This window comes from Fukomys damarensis, unplaced genomic scaffold (assembly GCF_012274545.1).
Source record: "Fukomys damarensis isolate Sample0158 unplaced genomic scaffold, DMR_v1.0_HiC HiC_scaffold_16, whole genome shotgun sequence".
NCBI classification, from domain to species: Eukaryota; Metazoa; Chordata; class Mammalia; order Rodentia; family Bathyergidae; genus Fukomys; species Fukomys damarensis.
In genome coordinates, this window is record NW_022900928.1 from 101,395,659 (window position 1) to 101,413,857 (window position 18,199).

The 18,199-nt window shown below is 35.4% G+C and overlaps 1 protein-coding gene across 11 annotated transcripts in view; it reads right to left on the reverse strand.

Annotated features, from left to right (window-relative positions):
* Nucleotides 1–18,199, reverse strand: part of Agbl3 (ATP/GTP binding protein like 3) — a 76,456-nt gene that overhangs the window by 27,470 nt on the left and 30,787 nt on the right. For 8 of the 11 annotated variants that reach the window (XM_010616159.2, XM_019206330.1, XM_019206331.1 and 5 more), the window contains 6 exons: nt 17,421–17,547; nt 15,734–15,834; nt 15,401–15,513; nt 11,529–11,595; nt 10,012–10,092; nt 6,019–6,076 (listed from right to left, as the gene is read on the reverse strand). In XM_010616159.2, coding sequence (XP_010614461.1) covers nt 6,019–6,076; nt 10,012–10,092; nt 11,529–11,595; nt 15,401–15,513; nt 15,734–15,834; nt 17,421–17,547 — 547 coding nt within the window. Of the gene's footprint in view, nt 1–6,018; nt 6,077–9,019; nt 9,092–10,011; nt 10,093–11,528; nt 11,596–15,400; nt 15,514–15,733; nt 15,835–17,420; nt 17,548–18,199 lie in introns of those variants that run through there. The other 3 variants (XM_033764534.1, XM_010616161.1, XM_033764535.1) reach the window with 3 other exon arrangements.

Genomic DNA, 18,199 nt, shown 5'->3' on the forward strand with positions numbered 1-18,199 from the left:
CCTCCCTTCACCCCCTCCTCCCCTCCCCATCTACAAACACTTTATTTTCATCTTTTCTCTCTCTCACATTTTTTTCTTTTCCCTTTTTGTTCTTCCCCTACGTATCACACCTTCCCTACACCTTTAGCTCCTTTCCTCCCATTTCTAAATGTCAGTAATCTTATTAGAATCTTATGCATTGTTGCAGAATATTCACACCTCTTTGCCAGTATCTTCTGCATCTATGGTTTTTGCATCTATGTTCATTAAGGAGATTGGCCTGTAGTTCTCTTTTTTGTTGGGTTCTCCTCTGGTTTTGGTATCAGGATAATGTTTGCTTCCAGGAAAGACTTTGGGAATACTGCTTCCCTTTCAATTTTATTAAAGAATTTGAAGAGCAGTGGCATTAGATCTTCTATAACGTTCCTGTAGAAATCATCAGTAAATCCATCAGGACCTGGACTTTTCTTTGTATTCTTAAATTTACATTCAATTTCATTATCTGACATTGGGTTATTTAGAATTTTTATGTCTTCTTGATTCAGATTTGGTTATTCATATGTATCAAGAAAGCTGTTAATTTTGTGTGTATTTTCCATTTTCCTAGAGCACAGGTTCTCAAAGTAGGTAACGATGATCTGGATTTCTTCAGAATCTCTTGATTTTTACTCTTTTTTTTTCCTAATTGCATGGATTTGAGCCATTTCTTTCTTTTGATATGCTTGTCTAAGGGTTTGACAATTTTATTTAATCTTTCAAACAACCAACTGTTCTATCCATTGATTCTAAGTATTGTTTTCTTGTGTTTTTGTTTGTTTTTTTTTTTTTTTTTTTTTTTTTTTTTGTACCTGGGACTGAACTTGGGCCTTTGCGCTTGTGAGACAAGCGGTGGAACCACTGAGCCAAATCCCTGGCTTTAAGTATTGTTTTCTAAGTCTCCCTTTCATTTATTTCTGCTCTGATCTTTATAATTTTCCCCCTAATATGAGCTTTGGGCTTGTCTTACTCTTCTGTTCTAGTAACTTAGGGTTCAACATTAGGTTATTTGGGCTTGCTTTGTTTTTCTGATATGAGAATTCACTGCTATATATTTCCCTATTAAGACTGCTTTCAGGGCTGGGGATTTAGCTCAGCGGTTTGGTGGCCTGCCTCGCAAGCGCAAGGACCCGAGTTCGATCTCTGATTCAAAAAAAAAAAGAGACTGCTTTCATTGCATCCCATAAGTTCTAGTATGTTGTGTATTTAATTGTAGAAACTGTCTAATTTCTTTTTTAATTTCATTGGGACCCATTGGTTGTTCAGTCATTTAATTTTCATAGGTATGTAGTTTTTGTGGTTCCTTTTGCCATTTACTTCCAGTTTCATTGAAGTATGAACTGATAATACGGATGGGATAATTTTAATTCCTTTGCATTTACTTAAGCATGGTCTATGAACTAGCATGACTTAACTATTTTGGAGAAAGTTCTGTGTGCTGCTGAGAAGAATATGTACTCTGTTGTTATGGGGTGGATGTAGATAGCTACTAAGAGCATTGTTCAAAGGTTTGGTTCAGCTGTGATATTCCTTTGTTGATTTTTTATGTCCAGTTGATCTATTTATGACAGTGGAATATTGAGGTCCTCCATTAGTGCTTATCTGATTTTTCATATCCATTAGTATTTGTTTTATATAGTTAGGTATGCTGGTATTTGGTGCATATATATTTATGATTGGTATCTCTTTCTTTTGGATTGTTCCCTTAACAAGTAAGCAGTGACCTTCTTTGTCTCTTCTGATCCATCCTGGCTTGAAATCCACTCTGTCTGCAAACAGAATAGCTACCCCTGCTTTTTTCTGGGTACCTGTCACATACAGCATTGTTTTGCATCCTTTGACTTTTAGTCTATGAATTTCTGTTTGAGTTAAATGTGTTTTTTGTATGCAGCATATTGTTGCATCTTGTTTCTTGATCCATTCTGTCAATCTGTTTCTTTTGATTGGAGAATTGAGACCATTTACATTGATGGTTATAATGATATATATTGACTTAATCTTGTCATCATGTTATTTTCCTTGTGTTGGTTACCCTTCTTTCCCTTTTGTTTAATTGCTTGCCTTGTTTGATGCATTCTATTGGGATTCTTGGAATTATCATCATCTTCTTTTTCTAGAATATCTTTCAGAACTTTTGGAATGCTAGTTTGGTGGTCATAAATTTCTCCAGGTGTTCTTTATCAAGGAATTATCTTTTTCTTTTCTTTTTTCTTTCTTTCTTTTTTTTTGGTACCAGGAATTGAACTCAGGTCCTTGTGCTTGTGAGGCAGGCGGTGGAACCACTGAGCTAAATCCCCGGCCCTAGGAACTATCTTTTTCTATGTCAATTTTGAAAGATAATTTTGTGGGGTACTTCAGTCTGGGTGGAGGTTGTTTTGTTTTAGGGCTTGAAATATTTCACACCAAAACCTTACAAAAGCTTTTGAGAAGTCTCCTGTGATTCTGATGAGTTTTCCTTTATAGGTGATTTTTTTTTTCCTAATAGCTTTTAGTGTTCTCTTCTTCTGTTGAATTTCTGGAATCTTGACTATTATATGCCTTGGTGTAGTTTTTTTCTGATCATGAATATTTGGGGTTTTATATGCATCATTTATCTGTATCTCAAATTCTTTGTCCATGCTCATAAAGTTTTCTGCTACTATTTCTATGAATGGATTTTTTAATGCCTTTTGTGCTGTCTTCTAATTCTTTATTGATTCCAGTTAATCTTATATGAGCCTTCTTTGCATGGCCTAGAAGCTGTTGGATTGATTTTTTCATGATACATTTCTATTTTTTACTCTCATTAAGTTTATTGGTACATTTAAAGCAAACAATACAGTTACATTTATCACTGGGATCTTGTACCTTTACATGATATGTCTTGGTACTTATTTTTCCTCATACACCTGCCCTCCTTTTACCCACTTCCCCCTTCCCTATTTACAAAGATTGTTTCCATTTTTTCTTTTTTTTCCACATTTTTTATTTTCCCTTATTTCTTTTCTGTCATTTGGTGATTGCCAACTGCAACCCTTTTAGATCTGATATTCTATCTTCACATTAATTGTCTCTGTTGCATATACTTTTAATAGAATTTTTAATCTGGATTTCTATTTGACTCTGTTTCATGGAATCAAGGTCTTTTCTATATTGGGCCTTCATGGTTTCCATGACTTTCCTAAACTCCTCTTTTTTTTTTTCCAATCTTTGTCTACTTTAGACACACGAATCATTTCCTTCACTGAGGTGATCATCATCTCTCTAACTATCTCTGTTTTATTTTGTCATCATACTTAGTGATCTGTTTTGATGCTTCTGCTGCTACCATTTCACAAAATTCAGCTAGGGGGTTTTGATTTCTTCCATCTCAATGCTCCCTTGTTTTGTGCTGGGTGAGTTAGTGGTTATGTGTTACATCTTGCTTCTGTGTTTTCTAATTTTCTATTTTTAAAATTTGTTTTCTGCATTGAGAGTTGTAAATTGCTTAAGGTAGCTTTATTATTAGTATTGATACTTCTTTAGGAAATGACTACTTTTTAGAGATGTCTTCTAGCTGTAGCTGGCTTTTGGCTTTTGAGTCTATCCCAGGATGCTGCCTCTTCAATTTATTATGGATGAAAGGTTGCTGCCTATTTGGCCTAGTGCCCAGTTCTTTGGTACTGAACTATGGTATTATTTATGACCACTAGAGAGTCTAGGTAATGGTATACAAGGAAGATCAATTGATCATAACAACTATGTCACCTTAGCTAAAGTAGTACAATCAATAATAACAATTGCCTCAAGCACAAACTGGAAACTGAGAGTGTACTTCTTTAATGCTACTTAAAAAGCCTATCTTCACTGCACATTGACATCTTCTGCAAATTCTTTTTCTGTGAAGGTAGTTAAAAACCACAATCTACGCATTGTGTTGGGTGAATTGAAGTTCCCATCTCTTCTTTGGGGGACCTCCTTAGACACTTTCTGGTAAAACCCAGCACTAACTGGCAGATATGTTTCCAGCTGCTATCTAGCCTTGCTGCTGGAAGTTAAAATAACTTATCTTCTTTGCCTAGGATCTATAATGATTCAATAAACTCTTATTTCAGAGATCACTTGGTCTTAGAGTTTTAGTTTAACAATTTTACTGTATTTTGTAGTTTTCAGTGTACGATCAATTCTGTTAAATTTTTCTTCAGTAAATACTCTTTTCAATGCTATTGTAAATGAGATTATTTTTAAAATTTCATTTTCAGAATGTTCATTGTTAATGTTATGTCTTATTTATTTAGCTGTATTTCACTTATTATATAATTAATTCATTACTTTTTCTTTTTGATACAGCTGTCACTATATCATCCAACCTGTACTTGCTATGTAGCCCAGCCTAGCCTCAAACTTGTGATCCTCTTGCCTCAGCCTCCAAGAGCTGGGATTATAAACATGCACCTCCATGTCTTGTACTTTAAAAAGTAATCCAAGAGGGCTGGGTATGTATTTAGCTCAGTGGTTCCAGTGCATGCCTCGCAAATGCAAGGTTCCTAGTTTGATCCCTAATACTCCCGCCAAAATAATAATCCAAAAAAGGATGGTGGAATTTTCTAAATGCTTCCCCCACAATCTACTAAGATGATTATATATCTTTTTTCCTCTTTATTCTATTAATATGATGTATTGTTAAATTTTTATATTTTAAGCCAATTTGGTATTTCTGGGATAAATCCACTTGGTTATATTATATATAATCTTATTTCTACATTGCTGGATTAAATTTGCTTGTATTTTGTCTTGCTCTTTTGTCTTGCTTACAGATACAGAATTTGGTAAAGAAAGTACTATTTAATTGGCTCCTGCAATGTTAATAGTCACCTTTTCTGAAAAAAATTTCTGATCATTTCTATTTGACATAGTAAGAGATCATCATAGTAACAGAAGACAAACTCCTGGGCTCTTAACCTGTTAACCACTAGAAGCATGATTTCTGTTTTCTTCTGAGGCAGTCAAGGACTTGAAAACTTTTTTTTTTTTGCTAAAAAGACAGGGATTCTTCATTGGGGCCCACAGATGTTCACTAGCTGACAAACAGCAGAACAGAGATTGGCCTCCATTTTGCATCTGTCTCCTTTGTTACCTTAAAACTTAGGTCAGATCCTGCTCAGCTCTAAATAAGAGGGTGATAATCATGGGGGGAGCTGTCTGAAAGCTGAAAATACAAATTTATTGGTCCTAAACTTATATAACTTGTTCCATTCCCCTTTAAGGCCCCAAGAAAAGGGATTCACAAGGACATTCCACTACCAATGAGCTCCTGGAAGTCTCCAGTTATTGTTCTAAGCCTAGGTTACCCTGGATTCCAGCAGGGCTTATACATGAAAAATTGTATTTACACACATGTGTATGTGTACCTTTAATTAGGCTACCTCAGATCCTTGTTGGGTATAGGTGTGGCATGAATTTGTAACGAACTAACACATATGCACATACATCACATAATTACTGTAGATACAATTTAAATATTAATTTGTTTTTTTCATAGGACCTCAATTAAAGATGACATAAATTTAAAAAGAAAGCCAGAGATGCTAGAAAGTCAGCTAAAGAGGCACATCAGCCTTAGCAGTTTGGAATAGAAGCAGATGAATGTAGACCTATAATTTCTCTCCTGAGATCATCTTCTATTCAGTTATGAAGTCAAAGGAACAAGATGGTTTTTAAAGCATTAAATCCCTACACTCTCTTTGGGGAAAACCGTGGAGATATCTCTTAACCATGTGGACCTCTTTGCTCTGTGATGTAAGTGAGCACCACTTTCTTTCTGCTCCCGGGTAAACCTGTACTGACTCCTGGTGTTGCACCTGTAACACAGTGCTTGTTCACTGGCTTTTGTTCATTGATAGAAGATGAACTGCTAAAAGAAGAAATGGTATAATATCCTTCTTTAGCACTGAGCCCAGTGGTGATCTCAAAGTTGGGGCACAAGAACAGTGTAGCTGAGTAAGTGAATTAGTTGTTTACAAGAAGAGAGAAGAAGAACTATACCTTTAGCATCAGAATTTGATTCTTCGTGTGTCTGCTGTAAATGTTCTCTGTCATGAACCTGATAGAACAGAAAATCAGAAGGTAAAAATGCTATATTATAAACATAGACATAAAAGAGAGTTTATTTCTTACATAATTTATGGTGTGATGGGAAATGTATAATAGATATTGTGAAATAGAAAGAAAATGTTCAAATGGGAATGGGAACTAGGAGGGGAGAAGGGGAAAAGAAGAAAGAGAAAAAAGAATAGGAGGGGAAAAAATGGAAACAGTTTCTGTAAAAAAGGATAGGAAGAGGGGTTGAAGGGAGTTGAGGGGAACGGGAAAAAAAGAAGAATCAATATATAACATGCATAGGTATAAATTCTCTATAATGAATGTTATCATTATGTATATCTAAAATGTACCAATAAAATTATTTTTTTAAATAAATAAAATTAAAAATTAAAAAGAGTATATTTCCTATATAATTTGTGGTATGGTGGGATTTTGACAAACATTTCTTGTTTTATTCTTATAGTTTTTGTTTGTTTGTTTGATTGCTTTTTGAAGACAGGGTCTTACTATGTAGCCTAGGCTGGTCACAAACTCAAAATGATCCTCCTGCCTCCGTCTCTCTAGTGCTGGGATTACAGGCTTATTTTGATAGGTTCAGGCAATCTGTCATCTAGCTATATCATCTTATTTATTTATGGTTCTGATGATTAAAGTACAGAACAAGGAAGAGTGTGAACATACACTTGCTTTCATGGTGAGGACTTGCTAATGACCCAATTGCACTAAAAGAAAGAACAGTGGAATTGTGAGTACTAATTTTGAGTAGTCCACAGGTCATATGTTACCCAGAACACATTTAAAATGTTTTCAGACTTTAAAAAATCTGTATATATGGGAATATAAATAATTTTCCAAAAGTCTCTCAGAAAGCAAAAAGGAATTGAAAACATTTAAAAAAATTTTTTTTCCAACATGTAACATTATCAACTCAATAAAAGTAGATCATGGAATAGACCTAAGGTCAAGCATAGTGGTATGCGACTATAGTCCCAGCTACTTGGAGGCAAAAGTGGGAGGATTGCTTGAGCCCAAGATTCAAGACCAGGATGGATAACATAGTAAGATCCCTGATTCAAAACACAAAACAAAAACAAAAATAACTCCAAAGTGCCTCACAAACAAAAATTCATGAAATCAAGTTTAAAGCTAAAATCAGCTTATTTACAGATATAGTTGATTGGCAGCAAACCAAAACAAAAAAAAACTAACACAATCTTTATAAAATGGAAGAAAAAGGTGAAAATCAAAACTTGGTTATTGAAGAGGGAGAGAGAAATAATCCAGAAAAAAATTACACAGAGAAGTAGTGATATTATGTAATCATCAGAATTTGGTGGTAAAAATCAGGCTGAAGAAAATTTCCATGTGGAGCTGGATGTGGTGGTGTGCATCTGTAATCCCAGCAATCTGGGAGGCTGAGGCAGGAGGGCTGCAAGTTGGAGCCCAGTCTGGGCTTCTTAAGGATTTAGCGAGACCTTGTCATAAAATTAAAAAAAAACTATTACAAGTATTTTCTTATTATAAAGAACTGATTCAATGAACTCTTGGTGTAATTTTTAGACCTCATCTTTTGAATGATATAATCTACAATTTCTAACCATAGTAATCTACTATTATTTTCACTGGAAGTCTTAAAGATCAATGAGTGAGAGTGTAGGGAATAAAGTTAAGACACTTTAAAAATAATTTACTAATATTTATTCATGGTGTTGATGTCTTACAAACAAACAAAAAAACGTAAGTTCAGGAGCATAAGTAAGTAGTCCTCCACGATTTACCTCAATTAAGGTGAGATTGTTCATACTTTCAGTATGTGGTAATTAGAAAAGAAATTTCAGGTAGTGACCAAGAACTCATATTAGTTTATGGGCATATAATATGAATTTTTCTAAAAGCATTTGGCCAAATGACAGTTATTTTCCATTTGGAAATATCCAAAATTAAATATATGATTTAATAACAAGTTTTAAAGTTCCAAGCAAAAAAAAAAAAGAATCAAATACACGACCATCTTTGTAAATAGAGTAGGGTGGAGGGTGTGGAGGGAGGACAGTGGAATGGGGAAAAACAAAAACCAAGGGCTGGGGATTTAGCTCAGTGGTTCTGCCTCCTGCTTTGCAAGTGCAAGGTCCTGAATTCGAACCCCAGTACAAAACAAACAAACAAATAAACAAGCAAACAATCAAAAACAGATACATTATGTAAAGGTACAAGATCCCAACAATGAATATAACTGCATTGTATACCTAAAATGTACCAATAAACTTAATGGAAAAATAATTTCTGACTATTGCATTCAGCACAGCCCTGGAGCATACATACCTTGCTGTTCAGACTATTCCATTCAACAGCGGTCTTCTTTGAAAGCATAGTTCTGGAGGCCAGTGCCTGAGATTTGTTCTGAACCTGGGAGTGCTCCTCCTATCTCCCTCTCCAGTTCTCTTGGAAAAGTAGCCCATGTACAGTTTAGCCATTGTCTCCAGTGAATCTACCAGTTTTCTCCCAATTGCTTTTTATCATACTTGCACTCATTGAGAATACTTTTAAACTTGAACTCCATGTTCTGTTACAAAGGAACTCAATTCTTTTGGGTAGAGATTAGGAAGCTATCTCTTTTATAACTTGGTTCTCCCTCAAGGCAAAATTTCTAAACCTTGGGTCTGGAGCCAGAGATGGAGCTAAGAGCCCTCATTGTTTTAGGAGGTTAGCTGTAGGTGAGGGGAGGGCAGTAACCTTAGGTCTCTTCTGCCTCTCTCTTCTGGTGTAGAACCACCACTTTGCAAGCCAAGGCAAGCAAGACCAGGGCCTGAGCAGTCTTGGGGTGTGGCACCCAAGGCAGAACCTCCATCCACTGATAGAACAGGAGATCTTCCACCTCTGGCCTGCACTCACCTGGAACTTAGCTTCAGCTACAGGCAGCTGGAGGAGAATACACAATACTGATGTCCTGCTTCTAGGGAGATAGCCGTCTGGTGGCTGTGGGATCCCAGGCCCCGTTTTTCTCTGGTGGTCAGGTCTGGAATGAAATTTGTGTTCCACTGAGCTGGTAGGTGGGGAGAGAGAAGTCTGGATCCAGAGCCACAAGTTCTTGGTCCTTTTAACAAATTTGATTATATTTTCTTGAATAATTTTTTTTGTATTTGCTGTATGTCCTTAGGACCACTTGCAGAGATCTCTTCCTCCCTTCCTTTCTTCCTTCCTTTTTAACAGTTTTGTTGGTGAATGGATCTGCAGAGCTCCACATGCAGTTATATAGAAGTCAGTCTCTTAGCTCCATCTATTTTTATTCCCTTGTATTCCCATTTATTTTTTCTGTTTTAATTTCTTTCTTTTTACTATCATGGATGTGCTTTGCAAACTTCCTCAAATATTTTTAGAAAAGGTAGGTAGAAATGGAATTAAATATGGCACCTTAGTAAGATCTGCCTCTCATCTGTCAAAGATCTTTTGTGTTTTTATAAATATTAAATAATATAAGCAAAATTTTAATCATTAACTTTCCCCAGAAAAAATTAGAGTGTAAGAGAAATTTTCTTGTCATTCTTTCTGTTCTTTCTTTCTTTTCCTTCTTTCCTTCCTTCCTTCCTTCCTTCCTTCCTTCCTTCCTTCCTTCCTTTTCTTTCGTTTTTTTTCCTTCCTTCCTTCCTTCCTTCCTTCCTTCCTTCCTTCCTTCCTTCCTTCTTTCGTTCTTTTTCATGGTGTTGAAGATTGAACACAGGGCTTTCATACTGAGCTACATTCCCAGACCTTCTTATTTTATTATGTTTAAAAATTTGAGACAGTGTCTTGCCATGGCATTAAGTCGCCTAGGCTTGGCTTGAACTTGTGATTCTTCTGCCTCAGCTTCCCAGAGATGCACACTTCTATGCCAGATAACTTGCCATTCTTTTGTATTTTTCTCCCAAACTCTTAACAACCAGATCAATAAAGATTTACCTCTGCCTTGGCATTTTGGTGGCTTGCTATGGTAGAATTCCTCTCTTTCTTTGTTTTCAAATATTTTTTCTTAGTTTTTATCTGGTTAAAATAATCATATTTCAATTTAATATTTAATCAATACATTGAAGACAATATATATGCTGACAAAAAACAAAACAAAACAGAAAACTATCTTGAGACTTCCACTTCTTAGAAGGTAGAGAAGTGAAGGACCTTCTCATCCCAATAACTAAAATTAAATATACAAAGCAGACATAGAAAACTCTAAGAGGAACATAAATGGGGCCTAATCAAGAAACATTTCCTAATTCCCAGGATAGGCAATGTCTTAAATATTTACACAATAAAATTTTAGCTGAATATTATGCTGCATGCCTGCAATCCCAGCTACTTGAGAAGCTGAGGCAGGAAGATTGAAAGGTTGAGGCCAGCCTGGGCAGTCAGCAAGATTGTGTCTCAAAATAAAAATATCTCAGTGGGAAGGTCCTAGGTAGGATTTTATATCCACAGTCTCTGCCATTTAATTTTGTAGGTTCTCTCACTCTATGGGATATACAATTCTTCACCGTTCCGATGCTGGACTTGGCTGTGTGACTTATTATGGCTAATGGGCTGTTAGTGAATATGCTAAAAGGTATGGTTGTAATATGATATATGTTTGCCAGGAAGAAGTCTAGCTTTAGATGGGCTTATATTGCTTGGTTTTCTCATTTATACTTTGGGTTTTTGACCACTGAATTTTTCCTTAAGTAATGTCTGGTCCAAGGAAAATGAAAAACATGTGACACACAACTCAGCCTGAAGCTTGAAGCCAAGACCAATGGACTCTATCCAATTCCAGAAGAGCCAATTTGAAGACACATGTAGGAGAAAACACAAGCTTGTGAGCCACTGAAATTCTGAAGCCGTTACACAGCAAGAGGCGGGTAACACACCTTGGATCTGCTTGTCTTGCGCCCTTACTCCCTGAGGTGTCACCTCCTCATTTTGTTGACCACATTCAGAAATGTAATGGCCACCTGAACGTTCCTCCCTCCTGCTTTAACATCCTTCCTAAGCATTTATCCCTTACTCACACATCATATATACTATCATGTTTATTGTGTCTCTCCCAAAGGCAATATAAGATACAAAGTTAAGATGTTGCTTCATTTTGTTTACTGCTCTGTCCCGACACTTATGTCTGATACATAGGTGCAGCCCTGTATGTAGTTGAGTAATACATGCATAAGTGAATACTGCACTAACAGTCAGGTGATATATGCTAGGTTCCGCCTCTGCACCAGCAAGTGTTGTGGTTTTGGAAGTAATTTAATTTCTCTGGATATTAAAGGCATTAGAATAAAAACTCTAAAGTTTAAAAATTCTATGATTTAAAGATGTGTACATAAACAGAGAAAGGAACTATTACTATATATTAGTTGTGCAACTGCAACCTTTTTTTGACTGTTAATCACAATAAAAAGAATATCTGCTTAACATATCCATATCATAAGAAAAAATTTTAATTATACCTGAGAAGTCACCTTGAGAAGGTAAGTCTGAGAGTCATTGGATTCCGAACTGTCAGATCCTCGGCTACTACAAAACAAAAGAAACAGAAAATTTTGGTGGCATTTTAAAATTTCACCTGTTGCCAGGTGAGGATACTCTAGCACACTTGCAGTTCCAGCTATTTGGGAAGGCTGAGGCAGGAGCATCTGTTGAGCCCAACCTGGACAGCATAAAGAGATCTTATCTAACAAAATCCAACTGTTGTTTTTACCCTATCACTTTATTTAAATGGTTAAACATTCTAATTGGGAGAAGAATATTTAAAAAGGCATTTTAAGTGCTTGGCTTAGGTGTTTGTCCCAAGTGGCTTAGAAATAGAAAAATAATTTTTGGTTGAATATGCAGCCAGGGATGTAGATCAGTCCAGGGTTCAACCTCTGGTACTGCAGAGAGTGTGGGGGAACTCACAGGGGGGACGGAGACCCTAATAGCCTATGTCAAGAGAGACATTCTGTCACTCTGTAATGACCCTCCAGCCAGAAGGTACAAGCCCCTGTGGTCTCACTGGTGAATCCTACCAAACATTTAAGGAAGAAATAATACCAATCCTCTACGATCTGTTCAGAAAAATAAAAACCCTAAGGAACATTTTCTAACTTTTTTCTATGGGGCTACCTACTATTGCTCCAATACAAAAAAAAAAAAAAAAGAGAGAGAGAATAAAAATAGAGATACTAGAAGAAATAGTAAAGACCAATATGTCAAATAAATAAACATCCTCAACAATACAATAGCAATTAAATCCAACAATATTTAAAAAGAATTACACAAGTAGGATTTATTCCAAATGTTCAACTGCTATCCAACATTGAAAAATCAGATAATGCAATACATTATATTAATAATCCAAAGGATAAAAAGATTGTATCAATAGATTCAGGCAGAAAATTTCACACAATCCAAAACCTGTTCATGGAAAAACCTCTCAGCTAAGTACATGTTGGGAGTATCTTACGATAGAGTAAGGGGATATGAACAGATTAGACAGCAGAAAGATACTGTCTTTTAAATGTGTGGTTTATTTACATAACAATCCCTTACTCTATAAGATACAGACAAAATGGAAGGTCGCATCGCAGTCGCTCACAAGAATACAAGACTAAATCAGGTCTGGGTCACTCACTGAACAGAAGTTCAGGTCCAGTTCAAGACAGGCTGAGAGAATACACTGTTGAAGAGTTTCTATAGAATTTATGTCCCGTGAGGCTTAAGTATGCAGTATGTGAGAATAATTCACCAGTAAATATTATATTCTTTATAAGAAAATATTTGCCCTTACAAATCAAATGCAGCAATGCTTTTCAATTAAAAAAATCATTTACTTATTTTGAAGCATATTTTGTTTCCAAGCAGCTATAAAAGGAATTTAAGTTTTATTTGGAAAACTCATCTGCATTCACAATTCCTCAATGGATTTTATTTTATTTTACTTTGCTTCTTAGATTCAACTAAAAGTGTCTTTTAGGCAAATACATTTTCTTTTTGGTATGGGGGAATTTAATTCAGGGCTTTCAAACTGAACTACATTCCCAGTCCTCTTTTTGTTTTTTGTTTTGTTTTTTTTTTTTTTTCTTTCTTTGCTTTGCTTTTTTTCTTTTTGGTACTAGGAATCAAACCCAGGGCCTTCAGCTTGCTAGGAAGGCACTGTGCCACTGAGTTACATTCCCAGATATTTTTGATTTTTATACAGGGTTTTGCCAAGTTTCCCTCATTATAGGCCTTAAATTTCTCATTTGTAACATGGAAACCTAAAATTATATAGAATGCCACAACATAAAGTCGTAAAGTTAAGGGTCCCTTTACAAAGTCACATGTATCACTTGGGCAGCCATGGAGGAAGGTACCTAAATTCATAAAACAAATATGAGCGATTACTTTAATAATTGATATATCCTAACTATTCTTAAGGTCAGTCTTGATTTTATGAGTGAACAGCAGGGAAGCCTACAGCGAAAATTCTATGTTTCTAATTGTTTTATTAATAATATTTTCTATTTAATGTATATGTAGCCTTCTAATAATTTAGATATTGAATAACAACATATATGTTTATATGTCTACTTCCCATTTTATAAAAATCCCTTCACACCTGTAAGGACGACTGTTAAATAAAACAAAACAAAAATCAAAAGGCAAGTGTTGGTAAGGATGTAAAGAAACTGGAACTCTTGCTCACTGTAGATGGGAATGCAAAATGGTGTACCTCCTACTGAAAATTGTAGGGAGGTTCCTCAGAAAACTAAAAGTAGAACTAGCCTATGAGCCAGCTATTTCCACTTCTGGGCATTTTTTTTTCCAAAAGAACTGAAATCCACAGCCTGAAGACATGTTAGCATTCCCATTTTAGTGGAGCAATAATCACAATGGCCATACTGTGGAAACAAACTGCATATTTATCAACAGGACACAGAAAATGTGGTACATAGGACAGTGGAATACTATTCAGCTTTTAAAAAGGAAAAAATCAATCTCTAGTATAAAAAGGGAAAAAGGAGATTCTTCAATATGTGACAACATGGATAAACTATGAAGACCTTATGCTAGGCAGAATAAGCTCGTCACAAAAAACACAAAGACTGCATGATTCTGCCTTTGTAAGGTATCTGAAATAGTCAAATTCATAGACTCAAAGAATGGGTGATGGTCACTAGTGGCTGAGAGTTCCTGCTAATTAATGGATGTAAAAGTTCAGTTAAGCAAGATAAGTTCGAGAGCTCTGTTGTTCCACACTGTACCAACAGTCAACAATAACATATTGTGTGCTCAAAAATTTATCAAGAGGGGAGCACTCTTGCTTTTAGCACATTGAAGCTAGAAATAAAAAAAAGAAAATGGTGAAAGAAAAAACTATTAAACACATTCTCATATTGGCTTTCATGTTCCTTGTTAACTACTCAAAGGAACTAAAAACAAATCTACAGTAAAACTGCCCATGGATGTTTACAGAAGGTTTATTCAGAATTGCTAAAACTTATAAGCAACTAAAATGTTCTTCAATAGGTGAGTGAGTAAACTGTTATTCAGATTATGGACTATTACTCCATGTTAAAATGAAGGGAGCTATTATACTATGAAACTTAAATGAAACTAAGAAACTTAAATGAATGTTGCTAACTGAAGAAGTCAGTGTATAAAAGCTATATACTGTACAATTCCAACCAAATGACATTCTGAAACAGGCCAAACTAAGGAAAGAATTTAAAAGATTTGTGGTTGCCAAGGGTTGGGGGGAGGGAGAGTTAGGTGGATTACTCAGTGAATCCATTCAGTGAAAACTCTCTGGTATGATGCCATGAAGTTTGACAGATGTCATTATAGATTTGTCTAACCCCATAAAATGCATACACCAAGAGTGAACTGTGTAAACTAAGGACCCTGGGTGACAATGACATTATCAATGTAAACTCAGCGACTGTAACATGTACCACTCTGGTAGGGGATATGGATAATGGTGGAAGCCATGCATGTGTGAGGATAGGAGATGTGGGACACATCTACTTTCCACTCAATTTTGCTGTGACTATAAACTGCTTCAAAAAATAAAGTCTATGACAGAGAGAGAAAGAGAGAAACAGAAAGAAAGAGAGAGAGAGGGTACAAAACTATATGGTATGTCTTTGACATAAAATGAATACTGTACACTGTACATAGAAATGCTCATATTGAATTAAAAAATAAATTAAACAAAGCCTTGATGAGATCTGGCCAAATGTCCATGAGAGAAATTTCTTCCATTTTTCAGTGTGGAATCGACAATAATATCCTAGTATTGTGAAAAAGAACAAAGTAAAACAATACAATAAAGTGCATTACTTCAGTAGTCTTGACATACCTGGACTCTATATCCAGTGTAATTTCTCTTAGACAAGAATCTGAATCTGCAAAGACTTTCTTCATGTTCACATGTTTTTCCATTTCTTCTAATTCTTTCAGGCACTGATAATACTAGGGACAATTATAAATGAGTTTATTACATATTTACTTCCTAATTAAACTGCCCAAATATTTACAGACATCTGGAGTGATAGTTACTAGAAAATTAAAGAGCAAAAAGTCCCAGAACACTGTTAGGATAGTAAAAGGGAAAGACTGTTGCAGGTTACCGGCCTAGCTGGGTTATCCGATGGGCTGGAATCTGATGCTTTACCAAATGGGGTTGGCTCACCTTGCTCCGGTCAGGATCACAATAGTCCAAGAGCGAATCACAAAAATGATATCCCATTGACTCCAAATCTTTTGTGTTGAAATGAGTGCCTCGTTTATTACCTAAAGCACCAATAAGTTTATTCACCCCTGGCAATGAGTTGATCATTTTTCTTTGCAGGTAGGCCTAAATTGCAAGAGTCTAAACAAAACACGGACCTGATGCCATACCCTATTTGAATATTCTTTTTCTGGAGAAGACCTGGAAGCTTACTTTTTTTCCTTTTCTTCCCCAACAACTTGGACTGAAGCTGACTTAACATGTGTATCAGTATATGTTACACAGAAAAAGAAAATTCAGTGAGACAGTTACAGAATATTTGGTTACCAATTAGAAATGATACTAATAATTACTCTGAGAAAAGTGGGAAAAGATTTTGAGAAAATGTTTTCATCATCACAAATAATGTTGTATTGATTTCAAGATGGCTAAAAATAAGCCAGAAATATCATATGTGGACTTCTAGAACTTTTCTTCGAGTGGATACATTTTCTAACAATGTGCCATGATCTTAGTATGGAATACTCTAGCTATATTACCATGTAAGATATGACTAAAATAGTTCTTAAATGGGACTACAGAGCACATTTCTATTTTAAGTTTAGGGAACCAAATGTTTCCTTCTAAATATGAATTGACAAAAAATAAAAATAAAGACTGGGAAGAAAACAATAGGAATAAAAATTTTGTAAAGGGAAAAGGGAAGAAGGATTGAAGAGAAAGGAAGGGAATGAGATAAAAAGAATTAAGAAATAAGATGTGCAGGTACAAATTCCCTATGATGAATGTTATTACTATGTATGTGAAAAGTGTACCAATGAAACCACTTTTTAAAGCCAGTTTAATTTTGCCTTGCAAGTAGTATATTCCATAACAACAATCCAACCATGATATTTAAGTATATGCATTGTTTTTTCTTAAAATAATCAGGAACTTCCATTAAAAATCTATAGAAATCCTTTTTTAAAAAATGCAAGCATTTTAAAATTACTTTAGGAAAGAACCAATCAGAGTATTCTATGTACATGCTAAAATATTCCTTTCTAAACAAAGGGAAATAATGGAATAAAGATATCATATAGTAGGAGTTTATTCATCCCACTTATAGAATTGATTAAACAGTGGCATGCATTTAGATGGAAAGAATGTACTACCAAATGATCTATACCAGTGATAGGGAACCTATGGCATGCATGCTACAGTGGGCACATGGATCCCTCTTTACTAGCATGCGAGCCAAGACACCCCAGCATTGCCCCAGCAGTTGAGCATCAGATAATGGTTCACATAGGGACCGTGTGCATGCTCAGTGATGGTGTTAATGAGTGGCAACTTGCTTTTGCATGGACATGACTGATTAGTGTGCTACCTACCAAGCCTGTACATATATTTTCTGTGACTGGCTGTGATTTTAGCAGAAGCCCTTCTAAGATAGGAAATGCACTCACACGCCTTTTCGGTGGAACATTGCTCTCACGTGCTGGTGGTCTGCAAATTGCAGTGTTGGCACTTGGTGATAAAAAGTGGGTTTTGGGTTGCAGTTTGGGTATTCAGTCTCTAAAATGTTCACCATCACTGGTCTATACTATTAACTTCATTTTCTGTTTAATGCAATGAGTCAAAAAAAGTGAATAACACCTGGCCTCACCCAGAGTAGATCCACAGAAGGTGGCTTCCATGGTGAAGCTGTTCCTGATTCCCATTTTCCACATCACCACCCTTCCTGTTCCTCCTTTGCTCTTCTGAACATTAAACTTGCAAGATGAGAAAGAAAACTGAAAAGGAAATGAAAACAAGAGTCTTATCTTTCTCATGAAGAAGGTTTCAAAATGAAAAAGTAGTTCTGTAAAATCTGCAATTCTCATTAAAGCTTAAGATACTGCTCTTCATTTCCTGATCAATGGAAGTAACTCATTTAAAAATGATATATTTCTGGGGACTATAGATTTTAATTTCTGCAATAAAATTCACTTTTATTATTATATAGCATGTATTCAAATCGGCAGATTAATTCTTTATACTGTTGGGACAGGATCTTATACCTTAAAAAAGGTTCTAGGAAGAGGTTTACACATGTTTCAGAATGCAGTTCAGTAATGTAGTTTTATAGAAAAAAATAAAAGATTATTTTCATATGTAAGATCATTTAAACATATCCTGAAGAATTGTCTATAAAGAGATCAGTGTCTCCCAAGAGATTTTGGGGATTTTTTAAATCATAAAACAAAATTAACTTGTGTTCCATTCTGTGAATTTTAATACATGTAGATTTGTGGAACCACTACTACAGCATGGATACAGTTCTATTGTCCATAAAAAATTTCTTTGTGATATCTCTTACAGTCATACCTCCCTGCCCTCTTCCACCCTGGCAACTAGTAAACTGCTATCATTATGCTCTTGTCTTTTCAATATTGTTATATAAAT